This window comes from Gymnodraco acuticeps, unplaced genomic scaffold, assembly GCF_902827175.1.
Source record: "Gymnodraco acuticeps unplaced genomic scaffold, fGymAcu1.1, whole genome shotgun sequence".
Classification (NCBI taxonomy): Eukaryota; Metazoa; Chordata; class Actinopteri; order Perciformes; family Bathydraconidae; genus Gymnodraco; species Gymnodraco acuticeps.
In genome coordinates, this window is record NW_022989913.1 from 923,649 (window position 1) to 938,703 (window position 15,055).

The window sequence follows — 15,055 nt, forward strand, 5'->3', positions numbered from 1 at the left end:
AGGTCTAATTTGTTTAACATGTTGCAAGTTGAATTTAACGGTATTGGATACTTTCTTAATATGTTTCTTAAAAGTCAAGTTCGAGTCCATTATGACTCCAAGATACTTGAAGTGGGAGACTAGTTCTATTTCTGCTCCGTTTAAAAACACATTGGATCCTTTGATTTTGATTGGTCGTTTACTGAACATCATGCATACTGTTTTTTTTTGCATTTAACTGTAAGCAAATGTTGTTCAGCCAGTGTTGAACCTTGTCCAAGGCATTTGAGAGACAGGATGAGATCATTTCAGTGTTTTGTAGTTGCTGCTTCAACCATACTGACGAAAGTAAAAGAAAAAGTCATTGTATTCACAGTATGTTGAATAAAAGTATAGCAAAGTAGAAAAGGTCATAGTAAAGTATTTAATCAAATTGTCCTGATAGTCTTAGCATGTCCTAGAAACGTCATGAAAAGACAAAAAGAATATTGAAAATATAAAAAGAGTATAGTATGCCCTGATAAATGTTATAGTCATAGTAAAGTATTTGGAAAGAAAATACATAGTACAGCATTTCAAAAAAGTAATAGTATAGCATGTTCAAAAATGTCATAAGATGTCATAGTATAGTATGTCCTACAAAAAGTACCTACAAATGTATTTTCTGGTCAAACTCAATGAAGGAATCGGCCCACTGGTTTTATTTTGAACCATTTAGTACTTCATTTTATTTTCACGTTGTCTAATAATAAGAATTAGAGCAGTTTTAGTACAGGTGTACACAAAGAGCCGACAGAACAAAACGAGTTTAAACTTTATTTCCCCTTCAGTAACAGCTTCATGAAAATGAAAACATGACTGGCAGAAGTTTCTTCACCTCATTTTAGTTCGTATTCTTCTACAACATGCAATCTAACCTGTAGAACTTGGGCAGAGAAGATGAGAGAGCAACATATTTATTTAAACGTAAAAAGCTGCTGTTAGAATGAACAGGAAGTCGTCTTTGAATTGTAAAATGTGATTGTAGTCTTCGGCTGACTCAGTAATAGAAATGAAGGATTAGTGTTTTCAAGCACCCATCTATATAAATATCAAATAAATAAGGCTTTAAATACACGTATCCTTGAATCTTGTATGTACACATTTACATTTGCAGTCATTTTTCTCAATCTATCGCTGTTTTTTACCCATAATCCCCCAAGCGTATGCCAGTAAAGCCTGGATCTTCGAAACTAACCATTACATTCAATATGAAATGCTCCATGTCCAAAACACTGAATAATCAAATAATGATGTAAATATATTGCAACCTTTTTAGTGATTGTATTGCTTTCCCATTTCTATGTAAGTAACATGCTTTCTTCCAGTAAGCTGCAGATGCAATTACAGATGGTGTTTGTACTGGAACGTCATGAGATGCTTTCTCAAATGTATAAAATACTGAATACACACATGCTATTCAAAGGACTGTTCAACACTGATTTGGTATTTAGACACACTTGCTCTAACTTAAAGGTCCTGTGTGGTGTTGGAGAGCGCAGACTTAAACATGTGACAGAGAATAACTCAACCCTTCAGTTTTCTGTGTCGGAGGAGTCGGAGACGTCGGCCAGGCGCTCCTGCCTCTTGCGGACGTTCCAGTGCAGACACTGAGCGAGGCTCTCGAACCAGTCGTACACCAGGTCGTGGCAGCAGATCGAGGGCACGGGGTAACATGACGTAGTGATCTTGATGCTGTTCGGAGAAAAGGTAGAAGGAAATGAATGTTAAAGTGAGTAACGTTAATCTGTATGATGGAACAGGCCAATGATAGTGAGCGTTACCAGTCTCCGTGCTGGATCTCCTGGCGCTTCCTGCCGTCAAACGACACCCAGGCCGTGTTCCTCGCATCGGGAGACAAGGTGATCTGATGGAGAGGAGGACACACGGTCACTTTTTAATCTATAACAAGGTGCTGGACACTAAAAAGTGTCCACGGAAATATTTAAAATAAAAATGCCTTAATTGTTGGGGAATCATTTTCCCTGCATGTCCTCCTTCACCCTCTGACGCAGATGCCCAGCCTTGAGCAGCATGCTATCTCCCTCAAGGAGGGGCTGCCCTAGCATATTGTTGATGTTGCCAGTTTATGACCGGGCAACTCTCTGTCAGAGATAGTTCTTGTTGTGGGACACCTGGAACACATCCTTCTCGGGGTGTAGATGACCCCGAGCCATAAGCGACAACAAATGTGATTCAGTGTCCTCAGCTGTTTAGTCTATCTATTGAAGAATGTTGATTATTACACTCTGAACGTTAAAACCTGGAGCTACAGGAGGGTTCTTCAGAATTGATTGTGGCATCTCATCCGTGTGGTCAAACCGTGGCCCGTGACATGTCTTGTGAATTCTCCGGCCGAAGCTCAGAATAAAACGTCAGTGTTTGCCATCAAAGCTCCAGCTCTCCATCGTGTCTCTCTTTGAGTCCTGACTCCAAGTGCTTCAGAAGTTTCCCCCACAGTAGTTAGATCCTGGGCCTTTTAAGTCTTAGACTAAGATTATTATTTGACATTTGTTTGTAATTTGTCTGTTTAATTTTTGTTGATTTACCTTAAATTGTATTGAGGTCATTATTTATTATTCAGTGGATTTGAATGTCCATATTATACAATGCAATGTATGTATTGAAACCTTTTTCTGTTTATATTTCTGTATTCTATTTATTTTATTTCCCATGAACTTGGTAATCTATCCGTGTTTTAAACTCTACTTTCCCGTACTTTAAAGCCCTTCGTGCTCAGCTGTATTTCTTGCATGAAAGATACCATACAAAAAAAGTATATTATCTTTATATCGTTTCAAAATGATCTCAACCCAGCTGAACAACTAAACACTCAAATAAGAAATATAATTTGCAGAGATTTGGTCAAAGTACACACGTCCTTTACTCAAGTAGAAGTACAGATACTCGTGTTTAAAAATACTCTGGTAAAAGTAGAAGTACTGACTAAACTTCTTCACTCAAGTAAAAGTAAAGAAGTATGGACTTCGAAATGTACTTAAGTAAAAAGTACCCATAACTACCAGCTGCTTTAAAGAGTACCTGACTTCCCTTTATATTAATAGAACAATAATGTCATTGTTAGCTAATGAATGTTTCCATGCTGAACAACGGCAACGTTTCCATTGGTCCCTCTTCTTTAGAGAAGGCCAGGAAATTATGGATACACGGATCGTGTTCAAATCAATAGGCACGCAATGACTCTAAATAATAATGATTACGCATCAAACACACATTCAGACTAAAGGAACAAGCCTGTTTGGAAAAAATGTAAGAAGTAGAAAGTACAGGTATTTGTGTTAAAAATGTGAGAGGTAAAAGTAAAAAGTCGTCAGAAAAATAAGTGGAGTAAAGTACTGATACCAGAAACAGAAACATTTACTTAAGTACAGTAACAAAGTATTTGTACTCCACTACTTCCCACCTCTGATCATTTGGGGAAATGATGTTGACCCAATACCTTTCTAAGACATTTTGTTGGTTAAGGTTTTTGTTTGTCACCTTTCTGTAAACACCATGCAAGGATCTCAGTGTTTGCCTCTCACCATGAGCTCGACCCCCGCGGGCACCACGATGGGCCTGAAGGAGAGCGAGTGGGGGCAGATGGGGGTCACCATGATGGCGGGGACGTTGGGGTGGATCATGGAGGCTCCGGCTGCGGCTGCATAGGCTGTGCTGCCGGTGGGCGTGGACACGATCACACCTGGAGGACGCAGAGGGGACATTGTGTTATTCATTTGTCACATTATTTATTCATCATATCTACGGGGAGACAGAATCTGGGGGTCACATGACTGCTCTCACCGTCTCCCTGCACCGAGGTGATGAGGCGACCGTCCAGGTACAAGTCCACATTGGAGAGGTAGGAGGAGGGGCCTCGGTCCACCACCACCTCATTCAACACCTGAACACACACCCCTTTAATTTGACTCTTAACGGCAGATATGGTGACACGTGTCCATGTTTAAATCCTAAGTAACATCTAAATATCTGTAAAAATCAAAATTAGACTTGGTACCATTTCAAGTTGAACATTACTCTAGTGCCATCTATAGGCTGTAAAGGTTTTCACATGTTTATCTGCATCGACAAATACAGTTTATATGCAGAATATGTGAATTTATCAACCAATACAAATAATATCATATTATTACAAAAGCAAAACTTTTACAGAGCAGAACTTCCATGATAAGTTGTTTGATCAATACATTGATTGATAATGAAGTGCTTATACAATCCACATGGTGTTTCTATCCACAACAAAAACACACCAACGTGCACAATGTCATTAATATCTGTTAAAAAAGAAATTAAGAAACAAGCACAACACTTTGAAACAAGCTCTCTGGTGGAGATGATAAAGACACATATCTGCTGTGCTGTATAAGAACACAACTCGACACAATGGCGCAGTGTTCCATGTCCTACTCTCTTCTCATTGTCCTTGAATAATGTCTAAATCTCCCACTTTTCTTCCCTCCGTGCTTCTTGTTATCTCAGAGGATGACTCAGTTTTCCCATTATGTAGATTTCCTTCACCGTCTCCTTCCATTGTTCCTGGCAGAGGATCCACTTTACCCCGCTTCCTTTGTGAAAGCTCTTTTACAAGCTATCAAAAATATTTAGTTTCGCCTTATTTTCAATGTCACAGCAGGATTTGGAAAAACTTGTCCATGCTTTTATCTTCAGTAGACTCGACTACTGTAATGGTGTCTTTACAGGTCTCACTAAAGAAAGCCGCTGCTCGAGTCCTCACTAACACTAAGAAAGTGGATCACATCACTCCTGTTCTGAAGTCTTTACACTGGCTTCCTGTGTGTCAAAGAATAGATTTCAAAATACTGCTGCTGGTTTATAAAGCACTGAATGGTTTAGGCCCAAAATACATTTCTGACCTCCTGCTAAATTATGAACCATCCAGATCTCTCAGGTCTTCAGGGACTGGTCAGCTTTCTGTCCCCAGAGTCAGAACTAAACATGGAGAAGCAGCGTTCAGTTATTATGCTCCAAATATCTGGAACAAACTCCCAGAAACCTGCAGGTCCGCTGCAACTCTGACTACTTTTAAATCCAGGCTGAAGACTTTTCTTTTTGTCGCTGCTTTTAATTGAACTATTCATATCTTAAACTGCACTGTAACTTTTATTCATGTATTTTTTCTTTTAATGTTTATTTTAATATCTTTTCTTTTTAATGACTGATTTTAAATGCCATTTTCTTAATGTCTTTCATTGTTTTAAAGCACTTTGAATTGCCTTGTGTTGAAAAGTGCTATATAAATAAACTTGCCTTATTCTCACATTTTCTACAGTAACATTTAAATTATAGACAGAGTAGCTCATAAATATATCATATCCTAGCAGCTTTTGCAGAATTTATACCATGTATAACATTTAAAAAATATGATATAGCAAAACCAAAATATATAGTGCTAGAGTGTTTGGCTTCTACTCCACATTCTACACACTTTATTATTACATTGTGGATGTTAGATGTGCTGTCCACAAGTTCTGCCAAACATCAGTTTTAATGTCAATCCTTTCCTTCCACAGACAGTAAATATGAAATGAAATCAATAACAACAATAAGTCAGGCAGCAGCAGAGCATTACATCCCAGCATTACAGCAGGAAAGTAAAAGCAGTTCAAAGATGTTGTCGTGCCGACAAGCTGCAGACAGAGCATGTTCCCCCCCGCTCAGAGCTCTGCAGCTGAGCGTGACGTCTGCCTGACGACAGCCGAGCAGCGGAGCCAACATCCTGCAGCAGCAGGCGTGACGTCATGAGAGCTAACTGTTGGTTAAAGCCTGCATGTGTGTGTGTGTGTATGTGTGTGTATGTGTGTATGTATGTGTGTATGTATGTGTGTCTCTGCTGCAGTGAAATACATTGTTTAGTTGCAGTGTGTGTGAGAGCATGTGTCTCGCAGGAGTGAGGCAGTTGTTTAGTTACTGTGTGTGGGCGTGTGTGTGAGTGTGTGAGTGTGTGTGTGTGTGTGTGTGTGTGTGTGTGTGTGTGTGTGTGTGTGTGTGTAGCAGTTATGAGAAAAGTTTAGTTAAGGCGTGTGTGTGTGTGTGTGTGTGTGTGTGTGTGTGTGTGTGTGTGTGTGTGTGTGTGTGTGTATGTGTGTGTGTGTGTGTAGCAGTTATGAGAAAAGTTTAGTTAAGGCGTATGAGTGTGAGTGTGTCTGTGTGTGTGTGTGTGTGTCTCTGTAACTAAACAATGTATTTCACTGCAGCAGTGTGTGTGAGCGTGTGTCTCGCAGGAGTGAGGCAGTTGTTTAGTTACTGTGTGTGTATGTGTGTGTGTGTGTGTGTGTGTGTGTGTGTGTGTGTGTGTGTGTGTGTGTGTGTGTGTGTGTGTGTGTGTGTGTGTGTATGTGGCAGTTATGAGAAAGGTTTAGTTAAGGCATGAGTGTGTGTCTGTGTGTGTGTGTGTCTGTGTGTGTGTGTGTGTGGTATGGGTGTGTGTGTGTGTGTCTGTGTCTGTGTGTGTGTGTGTGTGTGTGTCTGTGTGTGTGTGTGTGTGTGTGTGTCTGTGTGTGTGTGTGTGTGTGTGTGTGTGTGTGTGTGTGTGTGTGTGTGTGTGTGTGTGTGTGTGTGTGTGTGTGTGTGTGTGTCTCTGTAACTAAACAATGTATTTCACTGCAGCAGTGTGTGAGCGTGTGTCTCGCGGCAGTGAGGCAGTTGTTTAGTTAGGGACTGTGTGTGTCAGACAGAGGAGCGTCAGAGCTCATTAAATATCCGTTCACTGACTATGCTGTTGATGCCACGGTCTCCATGGCAACTGGCTCAACAGAACTTCAGTACAAATCTGCAGCCAGCAGCTTTATTATGACTGTCACCATGGCCACACGGTTCACTACACAATTATGATCCATGCAAAAGCACCAAGGATGAAACAGGAAAACTAGGGACACACACACACACACGCATCATTTTCCGGGTGTGATCAGGAATGAATGAAGAGGACAAAATACAACAACAAATCGCCCTTTTCAACCTCAGACCCACACAAACTAAAGTGAAGAACTATAAATCGTCTTTTATACATCCCTGTTTAAAGAGGCCCTATTAGTCTTTTGTGCCAATGGTCTGCAAAAGGCTAACACCCCTGTGTTCCCCCCAGAGCAGTGTTTCTCAAACTTTTTCATACCAAGGACCACTTAACCAATACAAAAACACTCGCGGACCACCTAACTCCACAAATATCCAAAATCGCATCGTTTTTCTAGAACAGATTACAAATCGCCTGAAAATGGTACAAACAAGTGGCAACATGTGCGACGAAGGTGTTGCGCTGGGCTATATCATGCAATCGAAATTGAAACTTAACCTTGCTCCATTGCGGAGATATTCCCGCGAGAGTGCTGAAAACTTAAATGTATTTATTTATTTCAAATGTAAAATGTTACCAATATACTCGCGGACCACTAGGGGGCGCTCACGGACCACCAGTGGTCCGCGGACCACACTTTGAGAAGCACTGCCCCAGAGGGAGTTTCTCTCCTAACAGGCGGGAGGATGCACGCGGCACATCTTGGGTTTGTTTGCTTGAAAGTGTGTCTTTAGGGGTGAAGTCAAGGCAGAGTTAGATGGAATAAAACTGTGACACCATGGCAACATGTTGTATCTAACACAGTCGGGGCAATATTTGCTTATTGATGGGCTCTCCTAGTATGATCATCATGTTCCTCTCGCTAGTGGCTGCCACATGGTAGTAAAATGCAGTGCACCGATCAGGTGTTTGGTTTAATACCACACAGGATTGCCTTTTTCTTTGCACAGCACCCCAACGCTCGCTTATATATCCATGTTTGCATTTTCCCTGCATCTGAGAGCCATGAGCATTAAGCCAATTGCTCTGATCCATGCTCCTCTCAGCTTGTTTACCCTCTCTCCATTTTACTTTCTCTTTAGATTAATTGAAAAGCTGAAGTTTGTTTTTAAGGTCAAATTCACTTTAGCAGAAAAGCCAGACTGTCATTCTAATATTGACTTTAGTCTCTCCTAGTGCCTCCTAATGTGTGAATTAAGCTGTATACCAAGTTGTAGAAGTGTACAGTATTTATTGTTTGACTAATAAGCACTGCAAACTCCATACTAATAGTTTGTGGGCCAGGGACTCTTCTAGCACCTGGAAAATAAACTAAATCAAGTCGTCGGGTTGAGAGGACCTGAAATGGTTCCCCTGTAAAGGTCCCTGCAGTTATTTATCTTTCCGCTCAATAAGCTCCTGGCCTCCTCTCTCTCCTACCTGCTCCTCAGGGTCCTCACCTGGAGCTGCAGGGTGACCTTTCCGGCCTCGCTGTTGGTGTGTGTGTGAGGGAACAGTCCGTTGTGTTCCTGCTGCTGCGTCTCTCTGCTGCTCGGCTGCTGGCCCGTCCTCTGGAGCATGTCCTTCACCACCTTCACCTTCAGACGGCTGCGCAGAGTGATGGCTGCATTGCCTGAAGTCCAAACACAGACATACTGACACCATAAGCACTCACGTGGCATTCAAATACACACTATTCACAGTCTGTAGTGATATATATAATTAGGTATAGCACTGTCCATACTGTGTATACATAGGCGTCATTTACACTGGGGACACTTTTTTAATTGGCTGCATTGCATTGTCTTAAAACGTAACGTAAGCTCAATGATATATCTCAACCCATACTATATTTTATACCTTGCTGCATATAAATCACATTATCTCACTATTGAACACATACTACATAGGTAAATATGCTCTGGTTAGGTGCTAAACTGACTTATGTTGTCTCAGTACATTTTCTGCAATGACAATGAAGTTAAATCTAATCTCCTCTGATCTGTGTCATGAGCATGATTTACTTCTAGGTTTGAGCTTTCAGGAAAATGAGCGTTTACATCCACATAGGCTCGATTCATCTTTCATGGAATGCTCTTCTCTACCTTCAAACACTTTGGCCACTTCCGTCTTGTACGACTCGAATTTGAAGGGCGTCAGGAAACCCAGAGAGCCGAGGTGGAACGCCATGACCGGAGGCACGCTGCCCTGCAGGAAGAATATCAGTCCAGACATCAACATCAGATCACTCGTGCAATTTCTGTGGCTTACATTTTTTTACTTTTAAAGAGCTGTCTTTATAGAAGAAATATTTTTCTAAAATATGTTTCATATGGAGAGTGAAAGCACAAGTCAAGGACATAGACATCATGAATGTATGTAGTCTGTATGTATGTATATTTCTTCATTTATTTATGTTTGAAGTATAAAATGTTTAGACATCTGACTTCGTCAATCAAAGAGTGATTACCTGGAAGAGAGAGGAGGCGTAGAGCAGAGTCCCGTCTCCACCCAGGCAGATGATCAGGTCGATGCAGTCAGAGATATCATCGTAACCTGAAACAAAAAACACCGATATAATCAACAAATCATTTTCAATTTACCGACATTATAGTATGCTCAAAATCTGATTTAATTCATGAATGTACTGTAAAGGTTTTTGTTTCAGAAGTCAGATAGCATATGTGTGTTGCCAGTTGTGCATAATACATTTCATTTAATCTAAGAGTGTAAGAGGAGCAACATAAGACAATTAAAGACCGTAGTTAATTATTTTCCCATAGATGAGAGTAACACCTACGTCACTTCCGGGCGAAAATTACGGCCCCGCCCACTTTTGGGGGAAAACAACGCTGTCATTTGAATGGCGGTCAATACAAATCTGAAGTTTTTGCCAATCCGATCAGAAATGTATGAAAACCATTGATTTTTGGATCTTCAAAGAGCCCGATTACAATGGCCAGTCAGGCAAACAATTACATGAAATCATTGGAAATCGACAATCGGGCTCGATATATGGTTAAATTAAAATCAGTAGGCGAGGCTGTAATTTTCGCCGGCTGTTACTCTCATGAGCGAGGCGGAAAATAATAGTTGTATCATGCCAAAAAGCTGCTGTGTCGTTTATTGCTCCTCAAAGATTAAAACAAATCCAGAGTTACGTGTTTCTGGACTTCCTCTAAGAAAAAAGGACGGTAACAGAAGATCTCTGTGGCTTCAGGCTTGATCGCCATTCAAATGACAGCGTTGGTTTCCCCCAAAAGTGGGCGGGCCGTAAAGTGACGTAGATGTTACTCTCATCTATGGACATCGATCGCCTACTGCTATATTTAACCATATATCGAGCCCGATCTTGGCTCTTTGAAGATCCAAAACTCCACGGTTTTCTTAAATTTCTGATCGGATTGGCAAAAACTTCAGAAGTTACATTGACCGCCATTCAAATGACAGCTTTGATTTCCCCCAAAAGTGGGCGGAGCCGTACTTTTTGCCCGGAAGTGACGCATGTGTTACTCTCATGTATAGTATTTATACAATCTAAACTACATTTTGGCTGCACAAGCAGAAATAACCTTTACTTATTAATGTGTATATTTGTATTTACTATTATTATCACTATCAATGTATTCATTCAATGTTTTTTTTACTTCTTTCATTTCTTTGATTAATGACATTTATGAAGGTGACATGAATCAATAAAAAGTGACAAAACTAATAACGTAAAAAAATGCAATAAAATAACAAAAAAGTACATTATTATAAAAGTGCTTTAATTTAACGTCTGTTTTTATTTTAAATGTTTATATAATTTAGATTTTATTTTTAAATCACATGACGACTAGATATTTATAGTAAATAAAAACCAGAATATTTATATAAATGACCTACTTTATTATACTGGTTGTGTATTTACTGTGGGGCCTCACCCTCTCTGAAGGTGCAGAGCTGGTTGCGGATGGATCCGAACGCCTCGTCCTTCGACAGCGTAGCGTCGTCTGCTACTCTGCGCTCCACGTACACCATCATCTGTTTCTCCTGAAACACACGCTTTAGTGACGGCAGCCAAAACATACACAGACATCTCCAAAAAGCACTGTTTCTGTGATGAAGTTAAGCACAGGACAACATGTGTGCTTTGATGTGACGCCGCCTGTCTGGAATGTAAATACATGAGCTCGCTCTGACAGTGTTGTTACACAGAGAGCCGCTTGTTTTGACCAGTCATCAGACCAGACTGTAACCTTTACCTACATGTCTGGATCATTTCCTGGGTTGTTTTTCTAAGAGTTAGATCATTTTTCAGTGCACATGGAAACAGTTTTCTGGCAATACTGGGGTTTGCAACGTCCTTTCGATATGCCCCGTTACACAAACAGCTGTTAATGTTGCATACACACACAATAACACTTGATCGTTTGAACCAGACTGTTTTGTCAGCTCATGCTGTCTTTGTTGTCAGCTATAGCATGCTAGTCGGCTAAGCTTTTATTTTGTAAATCTGGTTGTTATGTGGTTTAGGTTCAAGTCATTTTAATATGCCATAGACATGACATGAAACGTAGAGGAATTGTTCCAAGATTTCTACGGAAAAAAGCCAGTGTGCGAGATTAGCTACAAGATATGATAACTCACAATAGCAGATAAAAGCATTATGGTACCTTCGTCTTAGTGATTGTCAGTATAACATGGTCAGCTGCCCATGTTATGAATTGCTATTGTTATGAATGATCTTGCTGGCCTTTATAAACCGTTGGGCTTTTAAATACTTGTCAAGATCTGTAGGAACCCTGAAACACTACTTTGTGTGTCTATCATTTCTTCAGAGCATCAGTTTACTTTGTTTAATCTATTTTCATTTTTGTCATGTTGCTGCAGATGTCTCAGAAAGGTTAATTAACTTTTTTGTCATCACCACAATCTTCCTTGCAGCTTTGGTAGATCAAAGTCGTGCTGTTTTTATCTCTTTTTTTGATGAAGAAGTCATTACAGTTTGAGTTTAGTGTTATTTGAAATTGAAAAATGATGTGTTGCTAAGGTTTTATATTGCCCCAAAGTGAAACAAAAAATCAGTTTTCATTTTAGTTTAAAATCCCAAAGTCCGTCACTGCAATAACACATTAACATCATAAAACATTAATCTTGTAAAAAATACTAGGAGATATTTTGTAATCCAGTACCTCCACTAGAAACCTGCAGAGCTCTTTGAAAGGCTCGACGAGGCTCTCATCTCTGATTTTCCTGATGACAAGAACGTTGACAGGAGGTTTGTTCCAGGTGAGCCGCTGGCTGGCCGGGTCCTGGATGTGCCTGAGACCAGAAAACACACATGAGTAAACGCACACTCGGTGTCAGTGTCAATACGTTAGACACAGAAACAGACCAAAAAGTTGACCGTTACATTGTCTTGCTACTTTAAGCTAGTTTGCTGGATCCTGATGATTTTCAAATAAAGTCAAATGCCACCATGTCTTACATCATGTTCTGAGTAAAGTAAAAGATACATCTACAGCGGCAGTCATTCATTAACAGTTTAGGAGGAGTGAGGTCCAAACTCCAAACATCAGACTATGAATTTCTTCCGCTCTTTACCATTTGTGTCTCTCCTCCTTTGAATGGCTGATCACAGGCTTTGTGCAGATCATTTCATATGTCTGATTTCAGATCAAGTCCAGGTAAACAGTCGTTAGACTAGGTGAAAACTAGCATCTGTCGTATGTTCGGTTAGCCACCCAATCACAGCAATCTCAATTATCTTATCTCTCACAGTTACACAAGCTTGTCTGTGTGAACACTATACAAAGTTCGACCCTCATGCTTACATGACTGAAGTTGGGTTGGGAAGAATACAGGCTTTGGGTCCGAAGTGAGTGGCTGGATACGGTCCATGTAGAAAGTGGGCTCTCCTGTGAGGATGGAGGAAAAAAATGAGGACAGGTCAACAGCTCACGTCCCGGGCAACAGAGCTGTGGCAGAGGCACGGCCGACCAGCTGGCAACCTGCAGTGCAAACCTCTTAGGAGAGCTTTCCGCTGTGTCGCTCGCCGAGCCAGAGGGCTCCAGGTGCTCCTGTTGGCCCGGCAACCTCAGCCGCTCACTCTCCCACAGCAGCTGTTCATGACCGACCCCCCATTGCTGCGACCTCGTCCCCTTATGCCGTCTCCTTGGTGACTTGGGCGGGTGCTCCCGGTGCTTGGAGGGCTGATTATGGGATGCTGAGGGTTGCTCCGTGCCTCTGTCCGGCGCTGCAAGGGGCCCCGATGATGGGCCAGACTCTGAGCTCTCCATGCTTCAGGGAAGCTACACAGAATCAACTGTTATAAGATGTTTTGACAACTCAAAGAGAACCAACTGAGAGGATTATATAAAGATTTTTAAAAGGGCAAATCTGATTTGTCAAAGTGGGGGTGTCAAGGTACTCCACAGAAAGTGGAGTAAAGAGAAGATGTTGGTCACCCCCGTTTTGGAGAAGCAGACTGGAGTACCAGCTGAACTTTGGCATTTTAAAGTTCAGAATTAACAAAGTCTCACAATAACACAACTACTATCTAACTGATTGAAGAAGGAGTAGACCAAAATCTGCTCTGATCTTCAAAGCTAAATTGCTTTTTTTGTCAAAGGTGTCTTTGGACAGCATTGATAACAGCTTCAGTTCCCCGTTATGAAACGGCCTTCTAACATAATAACTAATATATATAATGTAACGTCCACAGAAGTAAACTGTTTTGCTCCTGTGCTGGTACTACTGTCTGTTTCTCCAAACTGGGGGGTGCCGACCGTCATCTACTGTAGATAACACACTACAATCACTTAAAGGATAGTAGACGTAAATACTGTATAACTTGTCAGAGGAGTATTTTTGTATATTGACTGCTGGTCAGACAAAATACCGCTTTGAAGATATCACCTGGGCTCTGGAAGAAATATATACTGGGCATTTTCAGTATTTTCTGACATTTGATATACTTAATGATCAGTAGATAACTTGGGGGGAAAAGTGCAGCTTAACTGGCTATTAACATAACTATAATTTGCATCCCTATACTTATATCATAAATAACCTAGTTTAAGATGTATTATTACATTATTATGATGTATTATTGATAGGCTAACATTGTTTCACACTGGATGAGTTGTGTTTGTCACATTTGGGTTCATAAGGGTTGATGTTTGTCCTACAGGAAAAAGTCGATGTATTAATCACTAAAGCTGTTAGTAAAGCAGTGCTCCAGCAAACAGTCTATTGATCTGCTTATACGGTTTATGGAAAACAGTCGAACATAACTTGACCTATCGACTAAAATGAATCAAAACAGCGGCGTAAACTAACAAGGGCCACAACCAGTTATTAATTTCAGCATTTAATTAATTGCAGATAATTATTTTTTAAATTAGCATTCCAAGGTGATATATTTTTGCCAGTCCAAAATCGAAAAATCTTCAGAATAATAAAACAGAGTAAAGATTTCTATATTTCAGAAACATGTATGTAGAACTGTCTGCCAATTTCGCATCCTATATTAAGCAAATATCTACGCACTACATTTTAGTATTAACATGGTGTAATAAGTAAAATAAAATACAAACGTGTTTTCTTTCCAATTTTTGATACACAGTTTGACCTTGGACTAAGTTTTAGAGGGATAGCCGTCTTTTTAACAACAACCGTAAATAACATTAAAACAATGACTAACCGTCAGAAAAGAGCAAACTAACGGCTCTCATATTTAAATAACCGTTATATGTTGACAGCAGAAGTTACCTAGCAAAAAGCTAAACTAGCTAAACCTGTGAAGGAAACGGAGCCTTACTTTGTCAGAAAGAAGAAAACATGCTTATATTGCTTCTACTTCATCGAGTGTGTTTAGACGCTATAAACACGTGTCTTTAAAGACAGACATTGTCGTCAAGGTTTAAAGGCTAAAAACCCAGTGTAAAACCAGTCTATGTGTAAAACCCATAGACTGTATGGTAAAACCCGAGGGGTGCAGAGATGTTTCTAGAGCGGTTCAGGAGAGTCGTCACTGCGGGCTGAGCTCTGCGCTCAGTTAAAGGAACAGCGCCCTGTTCGCTGGAGCAATCCCATGTATGGCAGGACATTTCCGCCAATATGATGGGAAATAATTCTACAGACAAATCTAAAAATCTTTATTGAACAGTGAAGGACCATGCATAACAATCTTTATATATACAGTCTATGATAAAAAATACATTAATCTTAAAAATA

General features: G+C 40.4%; 1 protein-coding gene across 1 annotated transcript; it reads right to left on the reverse strand.

The window, feature by feature from the left end:
• Positions 1–677: 677 nt before the first annotated feature.
• nadkb (NAD kinase b) lies at positions 678–14,851 on the reverse strand. The gene is made up of 12 exons (XM_034208583.1): positions 14,640–14,851; positions 12,842–13,128; positions 12,652–12,735; positions 12,010–12,139; positions 10,759–10,867; positions 9,303–9,388; positions 8,938–9,040; positions 8,293–8,465; positions 3,823–3,922; positions 3,564–3,721; positions 1,803–1,885; positions 678–1,713 (listed from the first exon to the last, which is right to left on the reverse strand). Exons 2-12 carry the CDS (start codon positions 13,114–13,116, stop codon positions 1,554–1,556), a joined length of 1,461 nt encoding a protein of 486 aa, XP_034064474.1. The 5' UTR covers positions 13,117–13,128; positions 14,640–14,851; the 3' UTR covers positions 678–1,553.
• Positions 14,852–15,055: the final 204 nt, after the last annotated feature.

Coding starts and splice junctions, on each gene's coding strand:
- nadkb (XM_034208583.1), bottom strand. CDS start 13,116: ATGGAGAGCTCAGAGTCTGGCCCATCATCGGGGCCCCTTGCAGCGCCG. Junction 10,868..12,009: donor TCTGCAGGTTTCTAGTGGAG/GTACTGGATTAC, acceptor CGTGTGTTTCAG/GAGAAACAGATGATGGTGTA. Junction 1,886..3,563: donor CCGCGGGGGTCGAGCTCATG/GTGAGAGGCAAA, acceptor CCTCTCCATCAG/ATCACCTTGTCTCCCGATGC.